Source organism: Clavelina lepadiformis, chromosome 2 (genome assembly GCF_947623445.1).
Source record: "Clavelina lepadiformis chromosome 2, kaClaLepa1.1, whole genome shotgun sequence".
Lineage (NCBI taxonomy): Eukaryota > Metazoa > Chordata > Ascidiacea > Aplousobranchia > Clavelinidae > Clavelina > Clavelina lepadiformis.
The window spans coordinates 20,640,769-20,668,063 of NC_135241.1; the positions used below are offsets into that span (position 1 = coordinate 20,640,769).

The 27,295-nt window shown below is 37.7% G+C and overlaps 1 protein-coding gene across 5 annotated transcripts in view; it reads right to left on the reverse strand.

The window, feature by feature from the left end:
- LOC143445612 (uncharacterized) overlaps positions 1-19,517 on the reverse strand; it is a 54,998-nt gene extending 35,481 nt beyond the window's left edge. For 4 of the 5 annotated variants that reach the window (XM_076944839.1, XM_076944838.1, XM_076944840.1 and 1 more), the window contains exons 1-48: positions 19,330-19,517; positions 18,999-19,160; positions 18,070-18,167; positions 17,666-17,764; positions 15,945-16,040; positions 15,697-15,792; positions 15,414-15,515; positions 15,062-15,342; positions 14,740-14,938; positions 14,422-14,555; positions 14,110-14,304; positions 13,563-13,707; positions 13,177-13,305; positions 12,975-13,089; positions 12,758-12,863; positions 12,519-12,673; positions 12,201-12,393; positions 11,850-12,069; positions 11,423-11,730; positions 11,065-11,165; positions 10,809-10,929; positions 10,440-10,651; positions 10,054-10,285; positions 9,674-9,814; positions 9,458-9,590; positions 9,022-9,354; positions 8,714-8,948; positions 8,492-8,597; positions 8,252-8,393; positions 7,909-8,117; positions 7,546-7,792; positions 7,228-7,410; positions 6,922-7,080; positions 6,654-6,733; positions 6,418-6,573; positions 6,178-6,305; positions 5,884-6,023; positions 5,401-5,757; positions 5,065-5,325; positions 4,856-4,990; positions 4,514-4,737; positions 4,231-4,425; positions 3,991-4,158; positions 3,526-3,910; positions 1,456-3,279; positions 952-1,302; positions 471-781; positions 93-344 (exon numbers count right to left, since the gene is read on the reverse strand). In XM_076944839.1, coding sequence (XP_076800954.1) covers positions 93-344; positions 471-781; positions 952-1,302; positions 1,456-3,279; positions 3,526-3,910; positions 3,991-4,158; positions 4,231-4,425; positions 4,514-4,737; positions 4,856-4,990; positions 5,065-5,325; positions 5,401-5,757; positions 5,884-6,023; positions 6,178-6,305; positions 6,418-6,573; positions 6,654-6,733; positions 6,922-7,080; positions 7,228-7,410; positions 7,546-7,792; positions 7,909-8,117; positions 8,252-8,393; positions 8,492-8,597; positions 8,714-8,948; positions 9,022-9,354; positions 9,458-9,590; positions 9,674-9,814; positions 10,054-10,285; positions 10,440-10,651; positions 10,809-10,929; positions 11,065-11,165; positions 11,423-11,730; positions 11,850-12,069; positions 12,201-12,393; positions 12,519-12,673; positions 12,758-12,863; positions 12,975-13,089; positions 13,177-13,305; positions 13,563-13,707; positions 14,110-14,304; positions 14,422-14,555; positions 14,740-14,938; positions 15,062-15,342; positions 15,414-15,515; positions 15,697-15,792; positions 15,945-16,040; positions 17,666-17,764; positions 18,070-18,167; positions 18,999-19,160; positions 19,330-19,403 — 10,428 coding nt within the window. In that variant the 5' untranslated portion in view covers positions 19,404-19,517. The remainder of the gene's footprint in view (positions 1-92; positions 345-470; positions 782-951; positions 1,303-1,455; positions 3,280-3,525; positions 3,911-3,990; positions 4,159-4,230; positions 4,426-4,513; positions 4,738-4,855; positions 4,991-5,064; positions 5,326-5,400; positions 5,758-5,883; positions 6,024-6,177; positions 6,306-6,417; positions 6,574-6,653; positions 6,734-6,921; positions 7,081-7,227; positions 7,411-7,545; positions 7,793-7,908; positions 8,118-8,251; positions 8,394-8,491; positions 8,598-8,713; positions 8,949-9,021; positions 9,355-9,457; positions 9,591-9,673; positions 9,815-10,053; positions 10,286-10,439; positions 10,652-10,808; positions 10,930-11,064; positions 11,166-11,422; positions 11,731-11,849; positions 12,070-12,200; positions 12,394-12,518; positions 12,674-12,757; positions 12,864-12,974; positions 13,090-13,176; positions 13,306-13,562; positions 13,708-14,109; positions 14,305-14,421; positions 14,556-14,739; positions 14,939-15,061; positions 15,343-15,413; positions 15,516-15,696; positions 15,793-15,944; positions 16,041-17,665; positions 17,765-18,069; positions 18,168-18,998; positions 19,161-19,329) is intronic. The other variant, XM_076944841.1, reaches the window with a different exon arrangement.
- Between the last annotated feature and the right edge of the window lie 7,778 nt (positions 19,518-27,295).

Sequence of the window (27,295 nt, forward strand, 5' to 3'; positions counted from 1 at the left end):
CACCAACACAATTTTTATGTCTAAAAGTGTGCTTTGTTAGGCTAATTGTTGTATAGATAATTTTGCATTTAAGAATAATTTTGTGCGCATACCTCTGTCGGTGATACCGTTGTTGGCAGAATCTCTTCTGTGGTCTCTACGATTTCGCCGCTGGTTGTGGTTGTGACTGTCTTCACTGTAGTTACGGTAGGTTGTTCTTCGTAACAACCAATTACGTCCACTCTAAGAGCGGCGTCAGAACCAAGCGGAGTTCGAGGGAAAACTTTAACAGTAAGGACATCCGACAATGGAACCGGTAAATTGGTGATTACTATGCCAGTGTCATCACTATTGCTCTCGAAACTCTGGAAAATGATATTTAAAACTTTTGAGTCTTTACTCGTTTCAATTTAAAATATTGTAGGTTTTCTTCATGCGATTAATGTGCGAGAACAAGTCGAGTTTTAAAATAAAACATATCATGATTTTACTTTTGGCAAGTCGGAGTTGTCATCCTTGACGAAATGATAGTTTTCTCGATCAGTTGAATATTGAACAAAGAAAGTTTTTGTCCACTTGTTCTGTCCAACGCTGCCTTGTGTGAGAAGGTCCATGATAGTTACTGGCTGGTCGAAGTCGATCTGTAAGTTAGCTTCCTTATCGCCTGGCTCGGGACTCCACGATGATAGATCGTTTGATTTGTGTTCAAGGCCATTTGTGACGACATTAACATCCACCTTAGCGTTGCGGGCTGATTCAATATTACTCGAAGCGGTGTATGTTGATCCCGGTGTGCGGATTCCTTTTGAAATTGAAACATGTTTTGATAAATACTGCATCTCAATAAAGTTGATTTACATATCGAGTTATTGACGTTCATAGAAATTTCATTTGGATACAAACCTTTTAAGAGTAATTTTTTCATCATAAAATACTTTAGTTATTTGTTTATTTATCTAATTTATTACGAACCTTTGTACTGAGTGAGAGGAAATTTTTCTTCACATGCTGTTGGAGTCGATGAAGTTGATTCTGGTAAGACAGTAGTTGTTTTCAGGGTTGTTGTTTCCTCCTCCATTACAGTTGTGACTTTGGTTGTAGAAACAGGAACCACTTCAGAAGTTGCTTCACTTGGAATAGTACTGGAAAGTGGTGTCGTTTTCACGGTTGTAGTGGTAGTGTCTTCTACAATTTTGGTTGTTGTTGTTTCCCCTGGGAATTTAGTAGTTGGAGATGTCTCAGTTAAAGGTATAGTAGTTTTTACCAGCTTTTCGGTAGTTGTTTCTACTTCAACTTGGCTGGATGTACTTCCTACAGAAGTTTCTGTAAACAAAAAGCTATCAGTTGGTATTGCCTGGTATTGAAAGAAGGACCAAAATTGACTTTAAAGCTCATCACCAAACAAGCATATGTATTTGGAAGAATATGACTATATTTTGATTGACTAAGTTATATTATAAGCCTGTCATCACTTACTTGGTGTTATAATTTCTGTTGAACTGGAAACTGAAGTTGTTGTTTTCACAATGACTGGTGTGGTTGTTCCCTCAATTACTTTCGCAGTAGTTGTTATAACAGGTGAAGAACTCACAATACCAGGCGATGATGTGCTGCTAATTTCATTGGGTGTTGTGGTAGTAACAGTAGCTGGAGTTGTCGACTCACCCTGGATTGTAGTACTAGAGCCTGAAGGCAGGACAACAGTCATGGTCTGAGTTGGTTCAGTGTTTGACGAGGTGGTAGATGACTGAGAAGTTGTGGTTTCTCCTGTTGGTTTAACGCTTGTAACCACCACTTTGGTAGTAGTTGGCTGAATTTCTTTGGTTGTTGTCACTTCGACCAAGGTTTCGGTTGTGCTACCTGGAGAGGTTGTGGTGGGAATTGGAGTGGAACCTACTGGTTTTTTAGTAGTTGTGACTGTTTCTGTGGTAGTCTTCGATATAACGGTAGTCGTGATTCCAGTTGTTGAATAACACCCTCGAAGATCCAATCGTAATGATGGAACAACACCACTCCAGTCTTCTGGTTTTATTTTAATACTTGAAACCAGAATTGGTTTATTGAAATAATTGGTTTTCGTGGACACGCCATCGGAATTTCCATCAAATATACGTTCATTGTTTTCATTTCTTGCCGTTTGCCATTTCTCTGTTTCTGCAAAATTGACGTACTCAACTTTGTACTCCTTTACATAACCGCCATTGCCATCTCCTTGTGTTGTGATTCCAAACACGAAAACTTCTTCCGAGAAATCAATTTCGATCCAAGCACCATCTTCATCGTTAGCATCATCGTCTGTCGGTTGCCATGCTTTGGGAGAATTGAGTCTTCCAACATCATCTTCAGGAACATTGCTCGATGCAGTAAAAGTTGGGTTGGCGATCTGTTTGGTTTCTTGCCAAGCCAAACCCATCTTTTCGTCACACATCTTTTGGACCGATGTTGTTGTAATCGGCTGGAGTGTAGTTGTGGTTTCATAAGTGCTTTCGGTGGTTGGTCCGGATTCAGGAGTAGTTGTCGGCTGTGCGATAGTTGTTGACAAATGTTCGCCTTCGGTAGTTGATCCCGATACTTGTGAGGTTGTAGTTTCAATTACATTGGTTGTGGTAACTTCAACAGAAGATGTCTGTGAGGCGGGGGATAAAGATGTTTCCTCGCTGACAGGAGTTGTTTTCTTTGTAACAATTGTTGTGGTTTCCTTTGTTGATGAAACTGGTGAACTTTTTGTTGTTGATTCTTTTGCGATTGTGCTGCTTGAAGTAAAAGGTGTAGTTGTTGTTACGATTTTTTCGGTGGTTGTTTCAACAATGACTGGTTGAGTTGTAATTTCTGAAGCTTCTTTACAACCAATGAACTCAACTCGAATAGAAAAGTATGCATCAGCATTATCTTGTGGTTCTATGCGAAGTAATCTCACTTTAAGAGTGTCAATTGTGTTTATTTTTCTCTTGCCATTCTTATCTGTGACATCAAACACCCTAGGGGTATCATCTACAGTAGATTCCTGGATGGCTTCAAATTCATTGTTTTCATCAGGTGATGTGGTGTACGAAACCGTAAATTGTACAGGCGCCTTTCCTTCCGATATGATGCCAGTAATGGTGACAGTTTTACCGAAATCAACTTGAAGATATGGTTTGGGATCTGTAGATGCAGGAGACCAATAAAGAACTTCGCTTTCATCCTCAGTTACAACTAATCTTGCGTTATTTGGTTGGGAATCCGGACTTGAAGAACTAGCGGTTATAGCATCATCAGAAATTTCTCTGGATTTCATTCCCATTAGTTCGTCGCATACAGCTGCAAACAGTTTATTGTAATTATAGTAAGTTAATATGTAATCTTGTGTGAATTAATTTTTCAACAGGAATTCTGTACATTTTTATGTTGCGTTTTAATGAATATTTCAGTGGTTTGGAACAATTTTTGAATTTTAAATAGATTTACTTTTTTCATGATAATACACTCTTCCAAATTTTGTCTGAAAGAAAACACCTGCTAGAGCACAAATTTTGAAAATAAAAATTCATGTATTTCATTACTTACACTTTGTGGTATACTCGGTAGTAACTTGTTTGCTTGTTGTTGTCGTGACCCAAGGTTTTGTTGTCTCTACAGTTGTTAATGATTTGGCGGAAGTGCTTGGATTAATCGTAGATTTTGGAACTTCAGTGGTAGTTGGGTTTGACATAATGGGTTTCGTCGTGGTTTCTTCTGTAAAATGCTTTGTAGTTGAAACTGTGGTAGGTGTTGTAGTGTCACTACTTGGTGCTTTGGTAGTTGTGATAGGTGATGTCGTGGTTGTTTGCACACCAGTCGATTCAGTGGTGCTTACAACAACCTCTGTAGTAGTTGGAAGGATTTCTTTACTTGTCGTTGTCTCGACCAGTTTTTTGGTTGTGCTTTCATAACCCATTGTTGTCGATGTTTCCTGTTAATCAGCACCCATCATATAATAAGTATCTTACTTACTTGAACTTTGTGTAAGAATTGGGTGTTATGTACACGTACCACTGGAGCATGAGTGGTTATTACCACTTCTTTGGTCGTTTCAGTCTTAGTTGTTGTCATAATCACTTGGAAACAGCCTTTTAAGTCAATTTTCATGCGAATGCTGTTGTGCCAAGCAATCGGAACTATTCGTATTTCAAGTACTTCAAGCGATAACATCAATACAAGCTGAATAAAAAGAATCAGAATAAGATTGAAACCTCAAAACCCAAATGAGAATACTGTTTTGAAACAATTAACCTGTTTAATGTCGAGGCCGTTGTCATTTCCACTAAACGTTAAAGGACTTCCACCAACAGCAAGTCCATTTTCGTTAACATCTTGCCATTCACCGCCATCTTTTCTTCCGCGGATGCTAAACTTTGTTACCCAACCATCATCTCCACCGCCTTGTATCAAGACTGAGGTTATTACAACAGGCTTTTCAAAAGTAACCTAGATAAACAAATTTAATGTCAGTGTTTAAAGAATTTCTTCTTAAAAAGTATCGTCAAATATCGATGAAAGATAATATTAACCAAACCTGTAAGTACTGCCCTCCAATATCTAGAAACGGTGCCCAAGACATATGGTCTGCATTGTCGTCGTAATTTATTCGACCGTCCTCGGTAGAGCTACCTTCTTTTGTCGACGATGCCGTTAGCACAGGCGATGCAATGGGGTTACCTGCTCCGACAGCCAAACCCATTTCATGGTCACACATGTCTGGCGTTGTTGGCGGCATTTCTTTTGTCGTTGTTGCAATAACTAAAGAAAAAAATGCCTTATGGTTATTTCATTACCGACTCAGACAGAAATGGACTGTTAAGACAGAAATGGACAAGTTGTTGCAATGTAATTTAATCAATCGCCTTTCATTCTAAACCTTTGGTGGTGGTTGATTGCTCTGTAGTTGTTGGCACTTCAGGTGTAGTTTTTTCGCCTGGAGCACTTGTCGTAGAAAGTGGTGTTGATTTCACTACCTCAGTGGTTGTAGTCTCAACGACTTCTGTTGTAAACCCTGGAAGGTAAATATCATATGCCAGTTGTTAGAAAATATGTTTTCCACCTAATAGGCTCAAATGCAATTTTTACCGGGTTCTTCTGTGACTTTAATAGGAGCAGTTGCTGTTACCACAACTGTAGTAGTTGTTTCCTTCACAAACGGAGTCGTGGTTTGAGGAGCTTTCGTAGAAGATGATGCGGTAGTTGATGTTATTAAACCTTTACCGCAGCCATGCAATTCGATACGTAGGCTCATCTCTTCGCCATCATTGATTGGCAATATGTAGAAATTTCTCGTTATAATTGGACTAGGCATTCGGTTTTTAACAACAGTGTGGTCGTCGTCGTTTGCTGCAAGATATTAAATTGTTTATATTTTGGAAGTACTTTTGTGATCATCATCTCATTTCGACTTTGCGAACTTACCTGTGAATATGACAGGTTCATCAGTTACTACACCGTCAGGTCCTTTGCTTTGTGCTGTTAAAGTCTTCAACTCTTCAGCTTCAGCATACTTAATCATGAATTTCCGAACAAAATGCCCGTCTTCACCACCTTGCGTCGACACAGCTGTGATCTCTGTTGGCTCAAGAAACGAAATTACTAGAAAAGGTTCATCATCAGATTCTTTTGGGGCCCAAGAGTGCATTTTTGCATCCGATTGTGTCCCTTCCGATCTAATTCTTGCCAACCAAGGCTCGCGACCCGGAAGGTTTGATGACGCAAATAATTGATCATTTTCAATCGCTCCAGATTCCATGCCAAGGGCAGTAACACATAAGCCTAAAACGTAGCAATAAAATGGAGTGAATTGTTTTCAAATGGTTTTGATACCCAAAATTATCAGCGTTCGAGTAGTATGAAAACACGTGTTTCGATCACAGCATTAGTCAGCAAAACAAAATGCACCTTCTGTTGAAACTTCTGTAGTTTTTGTAATAGTTTCGGTAGTTTCTGTCACTACCAGTGGCTTGCTGGTGGTTGTGAGCGATCCGGTTGTGCTTACGAGTGCAGATGTTGTTTCGGAAACTGGCAAGCACTCACAGCATCTAAAAAAGTTGTGGATAACCCAAGATTTAATTTTTGATATGATAAATGGCGTAATATTTTATGTTACTTCATACAAAAACGTATATTTGCTTAATTTAAAAGAACGCGGTATGGTGACAGTGTTTGAATTGACTTCAATATAACTGAAGTTACCTGCGGTCATCGTAAGTTTGGAGATAAAATCCCAATGCGCATTCTATGGAGCAATTTTTTATGCAAGTTGCCTGAGTATTATTGCAAGTGCAACTTTCGCATTCACTTGTAACCCAGGTTTCACCGTCCTGGAAATGAAGCGATAAAGGTGAGCAATAAACTAAATGTGCAAAAAATGATCTCCTTTCGCCCGTCAGTTATTCTAAGCAGATTTTTACAAGTAGAATTTGTTCCACTCACCAGTTTTGTTTCCCCTTTATACACACACGGGCAACGTTTTTCATCGGAACCATCTTGACATTGCTTCTCGCCATCACAACGATATTCGTCGCGAACACATTTCGTACATTCATCGCATTCAAAATATCCTTTTTTGCATGCGCACGAGATAGGAGCCTGATAAGGTAATTAATGAAACGAGATTTTCAAAACTGTGTTCATAGTCGATGATCTCAGTTTCAACCAGCAGTACTTACGGTGGTTGTGCCAACGACTTCAGTTGTAAAGTTAGTGAGAGCCGATGTGGTGACTGTTGGGATAGAGGTAGTGGTGTCCACTAAAAACAATTTATTTTAGATGCACAAATAAAATTGGAGCCAAAAGATGTGCAAATCTTTATCCATTAAATTTGATTCTTTTGATTTAAATCGATATTTGTTAAGTGAGGATGAATTTCAATGGAAACGTGTCAATATCACTTATCTACATCATCGCAAATTAAAACGTTTACTTTACTCCAGTCACCTTTTTTGCAATAACAGCAGCCTTCTTCGTCGTTTTCTAACACTTGCCCGACTGTGCAGCTGTTGATTGTGCAATAATTGTTGCATCTGAGCTCTCCATCTATGCACTGGCAATAGCCGCAACTTCCAACAAATATTTTTTCATTCGGCATAACAGGTCCTTAGTTCAAACAAACAAAATATTTGTTAAAATACGCTGCAACTTGAACTTATTAATATTACTGTCACGTAAACAATGATCCCATCATGCGTTTTGAATAACTAACAAGTACCAGAGTGTGTTTTGATTTTTATCAATCAAATTTACCGTCTTTAGTCACGCAAGGGCATTCCTCAACGGAAATACATTTTCCATTATCGTCATCTCGAACCATTCCTTCGTCACACGAACAGCACTTGCCATTCTGGTCAGTTTCGGGAACTTGGCATGTGACGTTGTTTTGCATTTGTGAACAAGTTGGCGCACATGTGCACGGTCCATAGATTTCATCTGATGCATACACGAAAGATATTCATGTGAGCAAAATGAACTTATATTGCAAGGGTTCGATATCGTACAATTTCATCATTACTTTGCAATTAAAAACTTCACTCGCATGGTTTTTGTACTGTTTACTACTCTTACCATCCCTGCAATTGACTGGGGTTGGTGTAACTTCGCTTGGAATAGTCGTCAATGATGCCGTTGTACTTTCTGTGGGGAATGTCGTGGTTGGAACACAAACCGGACAACATGATCCAGACACGGTAGCCAATGTCATTCCAGCACTTTCATTGCATGAAAGCATGGTACATTTCATTGGTTCACACTTTACTTCGTTGTTAAAGCAAGTGCATCGATCACATTGACCGCGTTTCCAACTGCTTCCGGGCTAAATAATTAGTTACAGCAACATTATCTGTAAGCGAAAATCTCATACTTTTTGACAATTTTGTTAAAAGTAAAGTTGACATCAACAAGCTCAAATTTAAAACGCGTTTAATTTACTTCGTGAATTTTGCCATCATCGTCACTACATTTGCAGTCCATCGGTTCCACGCATCTCCCATTATCATCGATCACTTTATTGATTGGACATTTGCAGCCAGGCTCGCAGGGATCTATTTCTTGGGGACACGACTCCTGGCTTGACAAATACTGACACTTTGTAGGACAATGGTTTGCACAATCGGTAGGCACCATGCCATCTTGGCAATCTTTTATGAAAAACACAATCGAGTTAAGCCACGTCATGTATATAACTTGGCCAAAAATATGTAAAAAAACGACATTATAGTGATCTGACGAAACTGAAAAAAGCTAAACTTAGAGCAATTACGGAAATACTTACAAGGAACAGTTGTCTGAATCTCTGTGGTGGCAGTGCTTGCAGGTTCTGTAGTCACAAAATTGAATGGGGTGGTTTGTACAGCACCGGTTGTCGTGACAATATTTCCTTCTGAGGTTGTTGTGATCGTCACTATGGCTGTTGTCTAATGAAAAATAAAAATATTTATAAACACTTGTTCACACAATGGTAGTAAATGTAAATGGTAAGTTTATTAAAACGTAGCCTTCTTGCGTTGGTTACCGTGCCGGTAGTTAGAGTTGTGGTTTCTTCAGTTACAGGCCTACTGGTTGTGGCTTCTCCGCCACATGGTGTTCCACTGCACCTCAGTTGATTATCGACGCACATACTGAACAACAACATATTAATTTGCAGGCAATATACATTACGATTACCGTTATTTCCCACTTGAGTATTATGTGTAGAATAATAGCAGTCATTGTCGTTTGAAAAAATAATGCTCACCAACTCATGCAGTTATATGGCAGAATTTGTCCGGGGGAGATGATGATATTGCCAACTTTGCATGGGCATTGTTGCCTTTCGATACACTGACCCTCATAAAGAACAGTTCCGTTTTTGCAATGGCAACCTTCAACGCAAGTATCGGTACAGCCCTCGTCATCGCTTTCGTTCCAACAAGTGGATGAACATGTGGTGCCACATTCCTGGTACTCCATACCTCTTTCGCATTGCAGACCTAACACCAGGAAAACAACATTTACCGGTGAAGAAAAAACAATTCCATGGCGTTTAACCTTTTTTGAGCTTACCACATGTTCCGGTTGACCTCCAACGAATATGAACGCCTTTGTCGTTGCATTCTCTGACGTATGCCGCAATCGCTGTGCAAAGACACTCGCAATCGCCGCCTCTGTCGCATCCACAAGAATCCCAGATACATGAATCATAGTAGGCTGTTGGATCAACCTGTGCGTGACATTCAGAGAAAGGGTTTTCCATGAGTATCCTACAGGAAAACTTGGCCCAGTCTGTCCTCTGGGGACTAACAGTACAAGGATGAATGGGTTCTTCTTCTGAACTTGGACATGAACTGTAAGCTTTCCAACTATCGCCAAACAGGTTTGAAGACGACTCAGTTTCACCTTTTTTAAAAAAGTTACGGCAATTTAAACTAGTTATGTTACGCGTATTTACACTATACTTAGCAGAGTTTATAAAGTTCGATGTAGATTACAGCCTAATAACCTTGTCTAGTGATGAAATCGTTAAGAGCATTTCCGTCAAAGTTACCGCACAATCCACAAACTTTGCCTTTGTATTTGGGCTCCAGTTTTACGTAAACACGGGTTCCAACATCCCATAAAATGGTGAGACCAATCTACAATTACAGCATAAACAATAAAGTGTTAAACAAAATGAAAAAAACGAAAACAAACAAAAGAAAACAAGCACCCGTCTCACCTTTGTTTTGACGATAAGAAACAAACCAGCTCGGGTAATTGTGTATTCAGCCTTCGGCATGCCATAGCGCGCAAATTGATTATTAGATACTATTGGCTCAGATCCTCGAATCATATGAATAACTTTGTCAAACAGAATCAGCTAAAAACATTCAAACTTATACTACAAACATGAAACTTTATAAATTGCATTTATGTTCAATTTATCGACCTAAGAGATTATAACATGGCTCTTAAAACATGTTACAGTAAACCAACAGTATATACAAGAAACAAAACGTGTCACCAAGAGGCTCCAAAAACAAAATTCAATAACATGGACTTTTACTCGATTATGCTGTTAATAGCAAATCGTTTTGAAAACTAAATCATACACAGTACCTTGACCGCCTTTGTGCAAGTCATGCCCCCTGTACTGCAAGGAACGTTTTCGACGGTGATTCGGAAAGACCCGACACTGTCTCCGCAAAAATCCTCAGCTAAGACGTAAGTGCAATCACCGTGAAATTCATATCGCTTCTTGTCAAATGTTTCGTAATGCGGATCTCCATAGGCGGAACATACACCGGGACATTCGCGTTCCGTGCACTTCCACTTGGTGTTTGTACAGCGACTGTGCAATACGAGTGTCATAATTAGAGCAAAAACTAAGAAACTGATCATCGTAATAGCAAATGATGAAGTAATTGCGGATAAATCTTTCGATTACCATGAGCAGATTTTATTAAGGAGGTAGTGAAACAATAGATGTGGTGGTTTCCACTTACCAAGAGTTACAATCTTGCTTTATCCACTTTCCTTCTCTGTAACTCTTTCCTCTGTGGTGGCAAGGACAACTTTCTTGCGCAATGCACTTTTCATTATCCAGAACAAGCCCGACAGGACAACCACAGCCTTCGTGGCATTGATCTTGCTCGCAGGCCATATCCATGTTGTCACAAGTCCGTTGGCACTCTGTGCAGTTGCTCCAAACCATGCCCTAGCGGTACAAGAATAAAAAACAGTTTCTGCAACGTAATTGACAAAACTGAAAAAATTTAACCACGTATTACTGCGTTCATGTTAGTGTAAACAAATTATAAACAATGTTTTACACGTTTCTGGGAAACCAAGTCCAAAAAGCGTTAAACCAATACCTCACTGCAGACTGTCGTTGGAGTACATTTTGCAATCGGGCTACATTTCCAGGCTCCATTGCGACAGGTACACATGTCACAAACCGATTGCCGTTTAACGCCCGGTGAGTAAGCAACGTTCCTAGTAAAGCAAACAGCTCATTAATTTCTTGTCGGAAGATTTATTGTGCTAGGTACAAAAAGGTTTGATGAACATTAAAGGTGTGCGATTGGCAACACCTACAACGCAAATCATTTATAATTATAAAGATTTAACCTGTGGTAACATGAGCACTGCGAAAATTGAACGCATGATTCGTTTGTTTCGTCATAGACCTGACCTTTCGGGCATCTGCAACCTTCAATGCATTCTGAGCTCTGAATGAGAAGAAACAAAATTCAAATTTTCTGTTTTCTAAATCGAGTAAAACAATTTCATGTGGATGTTAGGAAATAATTAGTCACGATAAGTAATTAATTTAATGTGCTATGTTTTTCTGAACGTTGAGATTTATCCTCTGCTAGTTTGTGCACCTGGCAAATAATATTTCTGGCGTTGGCCCAACAATAGTATTGCAATGCAATTAATACAAATAAAATTGTTAAATGAATGCACCACACCACCACAAACTTACAGCATTGCACTGGTTTTGAGTCCCACTACTGATCATTTGACAAGACAGCTCGCAGTCCGCTCCGGCACATTCGTCCCATACGCGTCCGTTGGAGCATTCTACTGAGCACTTATTTGCTTCGCGCCATGAGAGCAAACTTTTGACTGGGCTTCCAGCCCTTGCACACGCACGAGCATAAGCGCTGAAAATGGTGCACTTGTACTCATCGGGATTTGCGGCAAATTTGTGCAGTCCGTGACAGACGTCATGTTCGCACATTTTGACATAGGATGAAGGATTGACGATTGAATTGCACTTAAAAAAAGCACCTAAATTCCGAAAAGTTCAATTAGTGACACATTTTAATAACATGCTAAGGTATACCCCCGACCGTGATTTATCACTAATTCACTGGGTTTAGCACGATCACAGAAATAGAGCTTCCTACCAAGCTTCAACTTGGCACACATGATCTTGGCATGGGTGGCATATTCACTAGCTATTACACAGGCGTCGACAGCTACTCCTGTTACAGCTTCATTTGCGCTACATTTCACGTCGGTTTTCCAACTGTTTCCGAATTCGTCTGCCTTATTCGTGATGGCTCCGCTCGGTAACGTAAAATCATTAACTTGATTCAGGTCGTAAAGTCCACAAAGACCTTGAACCTACAAAAGACACAAAGATAAGCATTAGGTATAGTTGCTGTAATGAAAAATTTACCGGTAAACTAGTATTTCTTACAAATGAGGAACTTTGATTAAACTCTAATTTTCCTAGAAACGCAGAAACAGCGTACCTTGTGCTTAAAAGATGGATTTAGGGTTAGATAAACCCGATGATTACCATCCCACATCAGTGTCATCCCAAAGTCGGATTTCATCTTCAAATAAACTGAAGAGAGTCTTTCGAAGCGAAGAGCTTGCTCCTCATCTCTATATGGAAGGTCAACAACCGTATTTCCGCGAGTCACTTTTCCATGCACTGAAAGTCTGAAAGCGTGTATAAAGTTTAAACTTATGAAACCATACATGCATTTTTTAAATATAACTTCCTTTCCAGACAACCACTGTAACAACTCCACTAAAATAAAGACGAAAATTTGTTTAATACAAACTTGTAAATTTTTCCATTTCCAAATTTTATTGAAATAGTTTTTTGGCATGGTTCGTTGTCGTAAAATCCGCATCCTTTGTTTTGGACCCAGATGGCAAATTTTCGCTCAACACCAGGTTTTGTTTGCACCAAAACATATTCGCAACCGCCAGCAAACTGCAATACAGGAACAGCTATACTTTATATTCAGCTCCATGTTTTAAACGTTGGAGTATTTTAGGCTAAGTGTTTTGTCGTTACCTGAAAAGGTTTTCCATCGAAAGTAATGTAATGATCTTCGCCAATTGCAGAACACGTAACTGGACATTCCTTTGTTGTGCAATTCCAACGTCCTCCAGAACAAGTGCTGCGATTTGTAAAAAAATGTATGACAAATTTTGTATCACAGGGGATACATCCCCGACGTTTAATGTAGTTTCGTATATTCAACTTCTGCATCATTAACTGTACAGTTTACCAGTTATTGCAATCCTGTTGAATTATGTCGCCGTTATGGTAAGTCTCGCCGGCTCTGGTGCAAGGGCACATCTCCTGTCTCTTGCAAGTGTTTGTGGTTGTATCAAGTACCGTGCCTTGAAAACAAACGATTATTTATAACAAAACTCATTATACTTCATTTATCTTACTTATAGGTAACACAGGGGTCTTGAATTTGGTACCTTTTGGGCAATGACACCCGTCTACACAAGCATTGTTGCTGCATTCGTTTGCAAAGTTTGCAGTTTCACAGGTTGCCGGACAGCTTGAACCACATTCGCTGTAAATTTTTCCACCAGAACATTCCCGTTCTGTTACCAATGAGAAAAATGTGCAATAAAAGATCTGTTTCTTCAATACTTCAGTCATAAATTTTGTGGTATTGCATCAATACATTACATTAGTTTTATTGTTTCCTTCACGCGAGTGTGTATACAGTGTGTGGTAATTAAGTTTGGAACAGCTTTTATAAGATAGCTGTTCTTTGTAAGGCAGTAAGGTTGACTAAGTCTAATTTTTTGACGAATTTCTTTGTGTAAATATTGCTATTGAGCTTTTGGACACTAACCGCAAAGAATAACCGATCTCCATTCCAACACAGCACCCTTGTAAGCGCAGATTCTTGAATAGTGTGTAAACGATTGGCAAGCACATTTTTTGTAGTTTTCGATACCGCAAGCGCAGACGTCCATCACACAACGTTGCACGTATTCCTGCATGGAAGACATAGAACAGTTTTCAGTATTTGCTTTGAAACACCGAGGCTGTTTAATAAAGCCATTTTGACTTGGAAATTGCAGGAATACTAATTTGCTTGTTGTAATAACATGCAAAAGTCAGACGCGTAAGGTTTGTGTGTAAAGGTAAACCAAATGCTAAACACTTTTTAAAATGTTCCGGAAAGAAGTTATAACGCTGAACAATAAGAGTAAAATCACAAAATGTTTTCCACGTATACGATAAACAGTAAATTGTGAATAATAGAATAAAAGTTTATAACGAGGGACAAGCGTTAAGCAAACTATTCACCAGTGCATTAAAAACGTATAGATTGATATCAAAAGACGAGAAAAATGGATTAAAATTGACCATATAGCAGGCTTATGTCATCATACCTGTGGATCAATGACATCATGGCATTTTGAGAAAGTCTCACTAAGCAAGATCTCGCAATGTTTCTGGACCTCATCGATTTTGCCAGTCGAGTAACGGGAACAAGGATGAGGAAGATCAGAGGGAACCGGAGTACATTCGTTAAGTTCGTCTTGAATGTGGAAGAAATTCCCGAAGTCGTTCTGGTTATCGAACGTCTGTGCCGAAGAAGGATTACGTAGGAAAAACCCGACTATTGACAAACTATACAATATTTATAAAGGCCTATTTTACTTAACATGTAAGCTAAGCCCAAACTTTAAAACGTTTTTTACTTTTTCCTTGTTTGCGACAAAGTCGTTGTCTGCTGTATTGTCATAGTTTCCGCACAAACCGCACATCTCTCCTTTGTAACTGTCCGGAACTGCGACGTAAATTGAGTCTTCGTTGTCGAAAAAGACTCTGACACCTAAAGAATGTTAAAAATGTTATTTCTTAAGATGTTAGTAGGTCGTTGTTGCATCATTGATTTTAGGCAAAAACTTAAAATTAGAAGTATGATGGAATAAACAACACAAAGTAGTGATGAAACAAAACGGACCGTCTTCAATAATTCCACGACGCAGAGGGTAAAGTAGTTTTGTAAAATTTACCTGTTAGAAGACGAAGAACGGTATAGCCGCCTATTCTTTCAAGGCTCAAACTTTTGTCAACAGTTTTTGGCATTTTGATAAAACGGCCGTTGTATGTCGCTGTGGAGTTGGGATAGAGCATAACCTTGTGCTGCACACCCATTTCAACTTTCACCGCTTTCTTGCAAGCGTCTCCGAGGCACTCAAAACGATTGACAACCTAAATATCAGAAGTTGGGTAATTGTGGCCTCGCTTAGAAAAAGTTTTCACGTAACCCCCCCCCCCCCCCCATTATGTTTTTACTGTGTAAGCAAGTTACGTCATATAGCAAACAACACACACCATAACGCGAAAGACACCGCTGCACTCAAAGGCGAGATTGTAGGAACATTTGCCAGGAAAATAGAACTGCTTTCCGTCAAAGGACACGTAATGGTTCATTCCCCAGGCAGAACAGACTCCTTCGTATTTAGCTGATGCCAAGCTTCCGACGTCTACGATGGGAGGAGCATTCACGGACTCGTCCTTCTTTTCACAATGTGCTCCTGAGAAGCCGTCCTTGCACATGCAAGTATCGGGTTCAACGCACTGGCCATCGTTTTGACAATCAACAGAGCATATTGCTGGAAAAAAAACAGAAGGTTTGATTAACTTTTTTAGATCCCGGAATTCACCAGAAGTACAGTATGCTCACCATCTTCGCAGTGATCGCCTTCGTAGCCTTTCGGGCATTTGCAGGTGTCTTGAGCGATACAACTTCCCCCGTGTAAACATTTGCTACCGCAGTCAAAGTCGACTGAACATTAAAAATTCTTTTACAGCAAGAATAATGAATAGCCTATCACGCTTTTATTACATTTTAGCGCTTGTTGATTTTGTTTTTTATTGTTACTTATTATGGAATTTTCATAAAATGTATAAAGTAATGTAAATTGCAAACTTTTTACAAGATCAATAAGGAAAAAATGATGAAATACCTTTTTCGCAAATGTCACCAGACCAACCAAGTGAACAAGAACAGACATTCGGTCCAACGCAGCTCCCGCCGTTTTCGCACGATGGCGTACAAATGGCTGGAATTGAAAGTAAACGCTAGCGTTGTATGTGAGATGACTTAGGTTTTAAATGACTTAGATTTTTAAGCTTTATACGGTGCTATGTCATCCAAGATACGGTATCAATCCATTTTTTAATGTAACAAGAGCTTTATTCTCAATGTTGTTACCTGTTTGACATGTCGGACCTTTCCAGCCTTCAGCGCATTGACAGGTATTTGGTTCCGCACAAACTCCGTTGTTCAAGCACGGGGAGATACAAATCGCTGTGGACACAAATTTCGCCTTCGGTTATTACCAAAATGATTTTGAGAAGAATAAAAATATGCTACTTTGCAAGAAACAGACTGAAAATGCTATAACGAAATGGATAGCTTCCATACCGCCGAGTTGAGACGCACAGGGACAAGTTTAAATCCTTGTTTTTTTAAAGCTTAAGCCACACTGCTAAGTTAAACGTCTCAAGAGGATTTTTTGCGTGGCGTGTCCGGGTTGCCGTATCAGGTTGAAACTAACATCAAAACGGAAAAAGTGTTGGTTTAATCTAAAATCTTCGTCTTTTCGTTATATTTATCGGCAGACCCGAAATAACACCGACTGTTCCAATTGTCGTTCGCTGGAAAATCGTCTCGTACAAAAATAACAAAATTTTCTTTAAGTATATCTGACGTCATAAGAGCGAATTCGGGCCTAGTCGAGACGTGGAAATGATTTTCCATAAATGGATTAAAAACATAAGCCTTAGTGTGTCGACTTCGATTAAAAAATATTATGTGACTAATACCTCTATCAATAATGATAACGTCAATGCAGAGTAAAGTTTTTGAGAACCCCTCAATCGGATCAGGCATTCTAGGTCGCGATAATGGCGAAACGTTTTATTTTTTTGGCCGCTATGCTGTCTGGATGACTTTTTTAGGAATTTCTCAAAACATTTGGCAAAATTGTTAATGATTCGAAACGGGCTTCGTTCGATTTCCGGCACTTTTCTTTTATGTGAGCAACGCACACTTTGAATTTATAAGCAATAATAATCTTTAGCATTGTATATATATGCCATTGTATATTTCTCTTGTCATTTAGCCGCAAAGCAAAACGAGAAGTTAAATGTGTTAATGGTCGTAATATGAATATACGTCATATTTGTAATATTTTCATAGAAGTAGAACAGTGATGTTTTACAAGTAAAAGTAAATGATTATTTCGTTTTCGTCTGCATGTTATGTTTGTGAGCACGCACAAAACTTTCTCTGTTGTTTAAAACGGCATAGTCAATAATATTTTCCAGGATGTTTTATCGCTTCCACTGATACCCTTATAAAAACAAAGCGAGATGGACAAGGACCAATAATATAATTAATAAACAGTTGCCGCCAAGTATTGGGAAATGCATTGTTGAAAGACTTCTAAAATTTTCATTTTGTAGATGGCAAAATATTATGAACCAAGTTTGCGTTGGTTAAATACGTTTTCAGAAAGGATTCCTTTTTGTTTATTGCCGTCTTGGATAACAGAAAATGTGTCTATATTAGCGGTATAGGGGCTTTATTTAAAACCAAATCAGATTATTTTAAACTTAGATGGGTTTTAAAATTGTGTTCAAGGCTGATGTTATGAGTTAAGTAAAGATAATTAAATAGTTGTTCAGATTTCATTCAGCACGAGCGACGGTTATTTACGTGGAATGAGAAGATTTTTTCTTAAAAGCTCTTAATAAAACAAGCTGGTCCTATCTGGCATGATCACAATAATATGGTACCAAGCATTGACGGAAAGTATTCTATAACTAGACGAGCTTTTAGGCTTGCTTTTGCAAACAACGTCTGTGTATTGTCGGCTGAAACGTTTCTACACCATTGTTTACTTCATCCAATGATATGAATTCACTTACGTTTTTCACAGAAGTTACCACTATAGCCGATCCCCTCGCAGTCGCATATGTCCTTTCCTGCGCAAACACCACCGTGTTGGCATGGTTTGCGACAGACAGCTGATAAAATCAAACAGAACATATTAATATTAATAAGTTCCAATCGTCAAGTATGAATGAAAATAAAAGGAACAGGCGGGTTAAAAGACAATGAAAGGTCGCGTAAGGGATTATATTAACACATTACCACACCGCATAAGGTCAACACAATATCTCAAAGTCTATAAATGAGGCTTTGTCGGGGTTACAAAGAACTGCCGACACTAAGCATAACTGCATTCCGATTCATCATGCAACACACAGTGAAATTTTACGTTTTGCGTGTCAGAAAATTTAGCAAATTTTACAGGATGTATTGTTTTTACCTATTTCACAGCGATCGCCAACATAACCCTCACAACAAGCGTTTTGCTCTTTGGGTTCCTTAACTAACTTCTTCACGATGACCTTTTCAACGGCCGATCTAAAATGTTGCAAAATAAACATTTTAAAAACTGAATTTTTAGTTCCTTCAAGATTGCTGTCAATGTCATTCCAAAAATTTGAAAACATTGCAATCATTAGTATGAAAATAAGCTCGTTAACTGGGGATGATGACAACAAAGTTATGAAACCAACAAATGCTAACAAAAACTAAGTCGATTCGTAGAAATCGAAATAAATTCAAAGCTAAGCCCTTCGAAAATATAAATATATATTTAAAACGCTGTTTTAAAATCTAAACTTAAACCCAATCAAATATATAAAAAGCTCCAATAACCTACATCACAGATCTTCTATTACTTGCATGCTACAGTTGAAAAGTTTTGCATCCACAAGGCTTGCTTTAGCTGCCTATGAGGTATCACTTAACATAGCACAGCTGTTAGAAAACCTGATAGTTGCAAAAATCGTAACGTATATAGTTACAGATTTGAACATGAAATCTTGTTCTAACTCAGGCAATCGCCAAGAAATGAACTTAATCGCTTAAAAGCACCAACCATGTTGGACAAACCCAACGTCAACAGTCACTAAAATGTATTCTGAGGTGTCGGCATGTTTGACGCCCGTTGTATTTGGGTATGTGTGCTATTGGTCATTTCACGCTTTGAAAAATGACCCAAAACCTCGGACAGCTAAGCACAATATTTCCCGTAGAAATCTTAAACGCGCGATAGAAGCGATCATCAAAAATATTAACACGCCACCAAAATGTTTGAGAATTGTTGAATAAAATTTAAACAACATGCTTGATCTTACGCTCGCACGCGTTGCCTCTTTGGGCAGCCCAGTGAGCACAAGACGAACTCACCGATTGAAGTCACAATATTCTTTCCCATCCACGGTTTGCATTTTCAAAAGAACGTCAGAGTCCTTGCGGTTGTTGCAATCCTGATAATGAACCGTCCTCCAAACTATACGATCTTCTTCCACTTCCTTTAGCACTTCTACCATTCTTGTCACAGGACAAATGCTGTGACAATAAACGTATTAGCATTACACTAGTGCATTTACGATTGAAGTTCTTTTTAAAATATAAAACTATTTTTAAAACACAAGATGCATTATAAAGTAACAGCTATTGCTATAGGAACAATAACGATCATTACTGTACATTATGTTACAATTATATAATAACTCACTGCTCTTCTGCTAAACTCAAATCGAGAGCAAACCAGACGACGGCAAGCACCAACAGCATTGCTGTTCGCTCCATTGCGAAGCTGACTTGTAATTTTTTATTATTTATACTTTTATTTTGATGTTGATTGTTAGTCTTTAGAAACAAAAAACGCTAGTTTGATGCTCTAATTTGCTGGGAAATAGCTTTTATTTCCCAGAATAAAGTGTTCGATGCCAGGTTTGGACCCTTTTATAGGCAAACTGTTTTTTCTCTAGCTCTATTCTTTTTTCCTTTTTTGTTGTTGTTAGAAGGAATTTATATGCGTGAAGTTTGAACAAAAAAAGTATAAAATTCAATTCAAGTTCTTACCGTCGTACAAGGTGTTTGAAACTTATTTGAATAAACGTAAAAAAACATGTCATTTTTATTGAAGTTAGCAAACTAACATTGTTGAACTTCCCACACAACGCATTTACTGTACGGAGGTCATTGAAAAAAAAGACTTATACATTTAATGAATAGAACAAAATAAGAAAGCGTTTTACTGATTATTATCATGGAATATAGCGGAACAGTTTTCACACTTAGGAACTTCCTAATTAAAGCAAATTATCTAATCGTTACATGCCAGGACAATTGAAAATATATGCTGTTTTACCAATTTTAAATTAACTGTATACAATTTTGGTCGATGGGTTGGCGGTCGGAGGTTGATTTGGTTGATTTGGTTGATTTGGTCAATTGGTAGGTGGTCGATGCACGCGGTTTGTTTTTTCATAAACCATTTGAGTTGCTCATAAAAGTGACAAACATAAAGCTACCAGTAGGTATAATAATAATCATCAAATACCAGTTGTGCTTTGTATTTGATGCTTACAAACAAATGCTAAGTTTTTTGTATACTTGCAACTATAGCTACCGGATAGTTGAAGTGTGTTGCGTCTTTGTTCAAGATCTTACAATTGTTACGGCTTTCAATTGTAATAACATTATGGGCGAAGTATTTCATGTCCATTTTTTCCCTTGTGAATTTTTAACTCTTTTAAAATTTTTATTTATGCGCAAAATGAAGAAATAAGTAGTGTTATAAAAACATCCTGGTTCGAAGCTATTACGGCGATGAATTCGTTTGAAGGATGTTGTTATGTAAAAAAATTTGCTCTATACACTTTTTTTACAAAATACAATGGAAAAAAAATGAACGCTTTATCAAGTGATAATCTGTTATCAAAAACTGTTTTTCTAGTGTTTAGTCGCTTATAACAAAACAGCAATCAACCAAAATAACTTGCACTTCAGTACAAAATGGTTCCGGGTTTCTGTATACCGGATGTTGGTTTTTTTGAACGATTAAGAGAAAGATGTTTGATAATTGTCAAGACTTGCCCAGCATAATAACTACCAACGTAGAAGAAACTACCACATGCAAAAACAGTTTCTGACCGCACAACTACTGACATTGTTCAGGCGTTAAATGCTATGAACTAATTCGCCCGGAACCAGGCGAATTAGTTCAAATAAAAGCATTAAAAAAGAGATCGCGATATTAATCATAATGAACTTAGGCTAAATCAAGCAGTGAAAGAGATTTAGCACTTTAAAGCCATTTGTTGCACGCATTGAAGTCTACGATGTGCGTCATTGTCAAAAAGATGGATCATGACTTCAAATAAAACCTTTTTGTTATGCTAGGCACAAAAGGTTTACAAATGTATGAGTTCAAAGCTCATATTGACTTTGCGCTAGATTTTCTAAGGGTTAAGATGAACTTTTAAGGGCCATGTAGATAATTGCTATTGGTAGCAAAATGTTAACCCAACAAAAAACTTCACTATTTCGAAACTGGTGATTCGCTTATTCGACATTTAGAAACATTTTGTGAATCTCACGTAATCACGTCAAAAATGATTAATTGTTAATCTATTTTATACAGTTACCGAAAATGATAAATATACGAAGTAGTTTGAATCAATTTGAACGAACTATTTTGGTTACATTTAAGATGTCCATGCATCAACTGTCTTAACTTAAAAGCGGTAAAAAAAACAAGTCTGGCATAAACGTAATAAGATATTTTAAAAAATTGCAAGAAAAAGACCACAAAATTAATTTTGCTGATGATAAATAGGAGCGATTGGTAAAAGTTGGTTCAAGGAAACAGCATTTGCGATTTTGGTCTTTAAGAATTTCACAGTAATTAAACATCAACAATAATAGTTTAACAACAGCAAAGTATGAAAAAGTTATTTTCGGTCAGACTCTGGCAAATAATTTAATTGTTACACAGCTCTTATTGCAAAATATTTATGTTCTTATTGTCTTTCACAGTCTGACGTAAAACAAATAAGTAAAAGATCTGGTCGGATAGCTCGGGTACATCTGATGGCGTTCATCTGTAATCAATCAGTTTTAATCTATTAATCATAATCAGTAAACAATTGGGGGAAATATCGCTAGCTTCGCGTCTTCGCATTATTATTCAATGAACGACAAACTTAAATCAAAGCGTCGTAAGTACTCTGCTCAGTGTTTTTTTTTAAGGTGTTTTGGGGGACCGAAACGGTCCCCAAATTTCTCCAGCGGTTTCCCAAAATTTGGACTTGCAAATATGGCTATTTTTTGGTATTTAAATGAAACACTTGCGGTCTCTTAAAACTACTTAGCGGTCACCCAAACCAAACCTTAAAAAAAACCTGACTCTGCTTATTATTGCAAGTATCACTTCTTGTTTGTGTAAGCATGTATCTAATAACAAAAAAAACTCTTACGTTTAACGATAAGACTTGGACACCGCTGAAGATTTCTTGCCAAAGAAACGCTACATTTTAAGCAGGCAGCCTATTCCCTACATTTTAATTTTTATTTTTGGTTGGACACATTCATTGTCATCACATTCATTCATTCATTCATGCACATTTATTGTCGTTGTTCACGTTCAGAGAGAGAAGGAAAAGTAGTTTTCTTTGAAACTCGACAAGAGGCGTTCTTATTGGTCTTTCTTATTAGATCCTCCACACTCAAACGAAAACGACCAAGACTTGTATTAAATTTGGAACCATAAGATGTGGTATACATCGGCAGTGCTGGAAACATAGCGTCCATTTTAGAATTGTCATCGCCGCAAAAAATGGAACAAAAGCTTTTATCTACCTTACAAAAGACGGTATAGTCCTGCTCGGCCAGGAACTTTGTCACGCCTTGGAGTAGGAATTGCTATATGGAAAATTTCCAAAGTTAATTGCTTGGAAATCGAATGAAAATCAGCAATACCAAATTATCCAGGTTCATTTTTAATCTTTTTGGCAAAAATGTGATATGGCAACGACATTCATTCAATGCTATTGCGTTAATAACGATCCCATAACTTTTTTCCAACAGTGATTTCTTAAATGTCCATTTTTCATTACAAATTATAGTGTAATGTACTTAGCAGCAAGAGCCCGAGGTCGAACGTTCTGCACGAACGTAACAACTTTTAAGTTTTATGAGTAACTCGAACTTTAACCTTTGTTTTCCAGAACGTCAACTGTTTTGCCGAAATCAGCAAAACGAAAAAGATTTGCAAAAATGTTTTGCGCTTTGTTACAAGAAAATTCTTTGCAACATAACTGTGTATATGAACTATTAGTCTCAACCACAGAATAGTTCTTTCGAGGATCACAAATAACATCAGCAAATAGCGTTGCTGTTGATAACGCGATAAACGAAAATAGCCATTGGATTGAAATGTTTGTGGGCATAGTGCAGTTGATGTATACTTGGTGAATAGGTTTGATGCTTTATCGAACTAAATCACTATTATTTTAATAAAAACTTAATCTTTCATAGTTAACAGGAAGCAGTTGTTTTAAACGCGCTATAGCTTGCCTGCTGTTGTAGAATCATTGCAAAGAACGCAACGCGCTTTTCATACGTGATCCTTTGTTTCGTTTTCTTAACGCGACATCTACTGGCATTAAATTTTGTAGACATATACCATAAAAGTTAGTGACAAAAACATCTTACTTTGATTAAAACTTTTTGTTTTGACGTCATATCTTCGAGTTCGGTCTGGGTTACAATCTTAGTACTATTGCTGTGAAAAGTGAGGATATTCGTTAGGTCAGATGGGAATGGAGAGAAAAAATATACCGTATACATAACTTTGTCGCATACCTACTATATATGAACATATACTTGTCGCAACCATATGTGCGACATCTGTGATGTGAGTTTTCAATTGAATCAAGACTTAAAATAAAAATTGTATTGTGCTAACCTGCTTAATATGCTATTGGCAGCAAAATGCTTAAGCAACAAACACCATTCACTATTTGGAAACTGATAAACACCTTATTGGACATTTTGAAAAAGCATTAAACCTCCCGTATCAACGCAAAAAATTATAATCTGCGTTTCAAGGTTTTGTGAGATTATTTTTACGTAATCGCAGATCGTGCTTGGCAAATCTAAAAGATCACAAATTAGCTTCAAAATACAACCTTTACAAATTTCTCATTTTAATAGCTAAGCCGAAACCATTTTAAAGTAGCTGTACAATTTTAATTTTCAGTAATTTCCATGTTGTTAGAAGCAACAAAACAAAAACAGTTTTTAGAGAACAAGTTCTTAGAAAAAAATTGTTTTGCTTTCAAATTGATCTAATATGCTATGCTTTTAAGTGTGGAAAGTACGTGTATGGTATGTTATTGAAACATGGTGTGCTTAAGAAAAACTACTTTCTATGTAGCGACATCTTTAAGCACAGACGTATAAGTTATTGCTGTTGAAAGTTGCAGTAATATTGTACGATATCTTGATAATGCTAGTTTGAAATACTAACTTTAATTAAGCCATTTGCAAACGTTAACTCTATTAAACTTACTTGCAAATTACTTTATTTAACTTTACGTTAACATTTGAGAACTTAAACGTTACTGTTGTTACCGGCCTTTTTCTAGTGCCGGTTCGAAGAGACCTGTAGTTAACTATACGATTGTATTTCAAAACAGTTATAAAGCTAAACACGTCTACACAGCAGTACAGACATCGGTAAAATGTTCACTCGTTCAAGAACAGGCAAGGCGTAATCACATTTATCAGTGCATCTGGCGGAAGGCAGAAAATAAAAATACACCTCAAACCAAGCAGAAAACGGTGTACCGACACTTAATCACGCGACGCTTAATCACGCGACGCTTAATCACCGACACATAATCACTAGGACATTTAATCACGCCACATATAATCACTAGGACATTTAATCACGCGACACATAATCACTAGGACATTTAATCACGCGACTTGGATACTTATTCACGCGACATTTAATCACGCGACACATAATCACTTGGATGTCGGAAAAGCGTGAGGAAAATTCAGTAATTCAAGCTCATTTGCATCTCTCTGTGGGGATGACGATGTGGATTGCTTTTAAGGTTGGTCTAAAGCCAAAGGCTATTAGTCTTTCTTTTAGAACTACCCGACAATTGTCTTTGACTCCGTTGCGCCGGCTTTCTCTATAATGTTTCTTTAAAATCAACACCAGCTTCATAAAGTCTAATTGTTATATTGTCCGAAATAAGTTGTATCACATTAGAAACATTTTTATCATCTTTTCACATTTAAACAAAACTATAACTCCAATTCAGTAATGAACAGTCCAGAAGGTAAAACTGATATTATGTGTAGAGACAAGAAGAGGAGATTTTAACCAAACCTTAGTTTTTATAGAAACACACTAGCCAATCAGGAAATAACATGTCATTTTGCATTGCTACGTATAACCTATGTAATATGTAACATTATTCTATTTTTACCGAAGGTCTTGATCAAAGTACCGTCAAAACGGTTCTGACGAAAAACTTTTTACCTATTACCTTTCTTAAAACAAAGTTTTGCAAAAGCGAAGTACACCACATATACGCATAGATGGGTATCGCGACAATTCTAATGATAATTTAAATTAAACCGTCAAATTCAGAAAACATTGGTTTAAAGTTGACTTCCACCAGCTAGAAACTTTTTGTTATTTAGTCAGAAATATCACCAACACGATGACAGTAATCGTGTTGACACAGTTGACCGTTATCTGTCAAGCGAGATTTTAGTTTATCTTCGTGCAGTTGCTTACATTTCCCATGCATGACATTGTTACCTAGTGTGTACGGTAGCCGATACTGTAAATGTGTGATTAAATGTCGCGTGATTAAATGTCCTAGTGATTAGGTGTCGCGTGATTAAATGTCCTAGTGATTATGTGTCCCGTGATTAAGAGTCGCGTGATTAAATGTTCTAGTGATTATGTGTCGCGTGATTAAGAGTCGCGTGATTAAATGTTCTAGTGATTATGTGTCGGTGATTAAGCGTCGCGTGATTAAGTGTCGCGTGATTAAGTGTCACCAAACCGCAGAAAACAACGTAACACTCCTATACCCCTCCAGTAAATCTTGCTACGGCATTGCTTGAGCATCAATTAGCATAATTGGCTATAAGCTAGAGATGGTAAATACAACGACAAACTGCAATATAATCACGAAGCAACCATTACTACTTTTGTTACCCAGATGAATTTGTGATATTTGAAGAAACTTTTTCGACTACGTATATTATAGTGGGCCACATAAAAAAAAGGTTTACAAAAACGATTCTTTAAACGCAACAAAATGGTGCAATAGTGACAAAATTTCTGATTATCACACCAATAAAAACAAAAAAATCAAGGTACAACATTTATATGTAAATATTGCAAACATGTTTATACCAACAAAATAAAAATTATCAGTTATGAGTTACAAATCACGCTTCATGCTACTATCACTGCAAAAAGTCGAACATTGCAGACGATGATGGATGACTTGAAAGCTGTCCAGTCATCAAATCTGCTGGTAACCTCAATTCTCGTGCTGTCTGAAGGAAATGTGGAGAATCACCAGTCTCTTCGTGTCGACTGGCGTTATTGATCGCACAAATTGAGGATAAGGATTTATCCCAGGATAGTGGATCGCGCTGGACAGAATTCTGCATGATGTAAAGAATAGTTATGTTGGTCCTTTTAACCGCTCCGTTCCCAGAAGGAGGTGTGCTGTGGTTCTTGATTTCTTGCAGCCACAAAGATCAATAAGTTCTTTAACAACAACAACTGGCTCTCAAAGTTTCCTCCTCGGTTGCTGTGAATACGCTCCGGAACACCATGAATCGTCATCCAGTTATGATAGGGAACAAATGCTGTTTCTTGGGCTGTCTGTGATGGCATTGACCAAGCCTGCATATATTTAGTGTACATATCAGTGGCTACCAGTATGTAACAGTTTCTTGAATGTGTCACAGAAAGTCCTCCCAGGACGTCAATCTCTACTCTTTGCATCGGCTCCGACTCATCCGACTCCGATTTTTCCAGTGGCGGCAGTAATATCGTTTTTAAACTCTTTCAGCTGTTCTATCAACACCCATATGTCTCCCTTCATGTGAAGCAGCATGTAGGGCTCTCGGACGCATTTCTTTAGGAACCAGTAACTGAAGGTGTTTTCCTACCAATGTTTCTTCCAGACTGTGGCACAAGCACTGGTGTAATAAAAGTATCTCTCACTGCTCAATTTCTTTAATTTTTAAAAGGGGGCCTTGTGCCCTTGTTGGATCAAGAGTCCAACAAAAACCCTCAAGAAGATCAATACTTAAAACACTTCACGTCAAAGTAACAACGTAACACTGTTACTGTAAGTTATTAGAAGTTACTAAGCTTGCTAAAATTACTAAAGCTACTAAAGTTAATAAAGTTACTATATTATTGCAGTAGAAAGTTCGTTAGTATATTTTGATATTTTGATAATGTCAGTTAAAATACTGAATTTTTCTATACATTTCTGAAGTACGTCTTGAGTGAGTATGATGTTGTATGAATCGAATTTTGTGTTTAAAATATAATCAACGATTTAAATCTACGACAGCATAGATTTTATAGTTTTAAATAATGTACTTGGTTTTGCCTAGCTTACTGTAGTGTAACG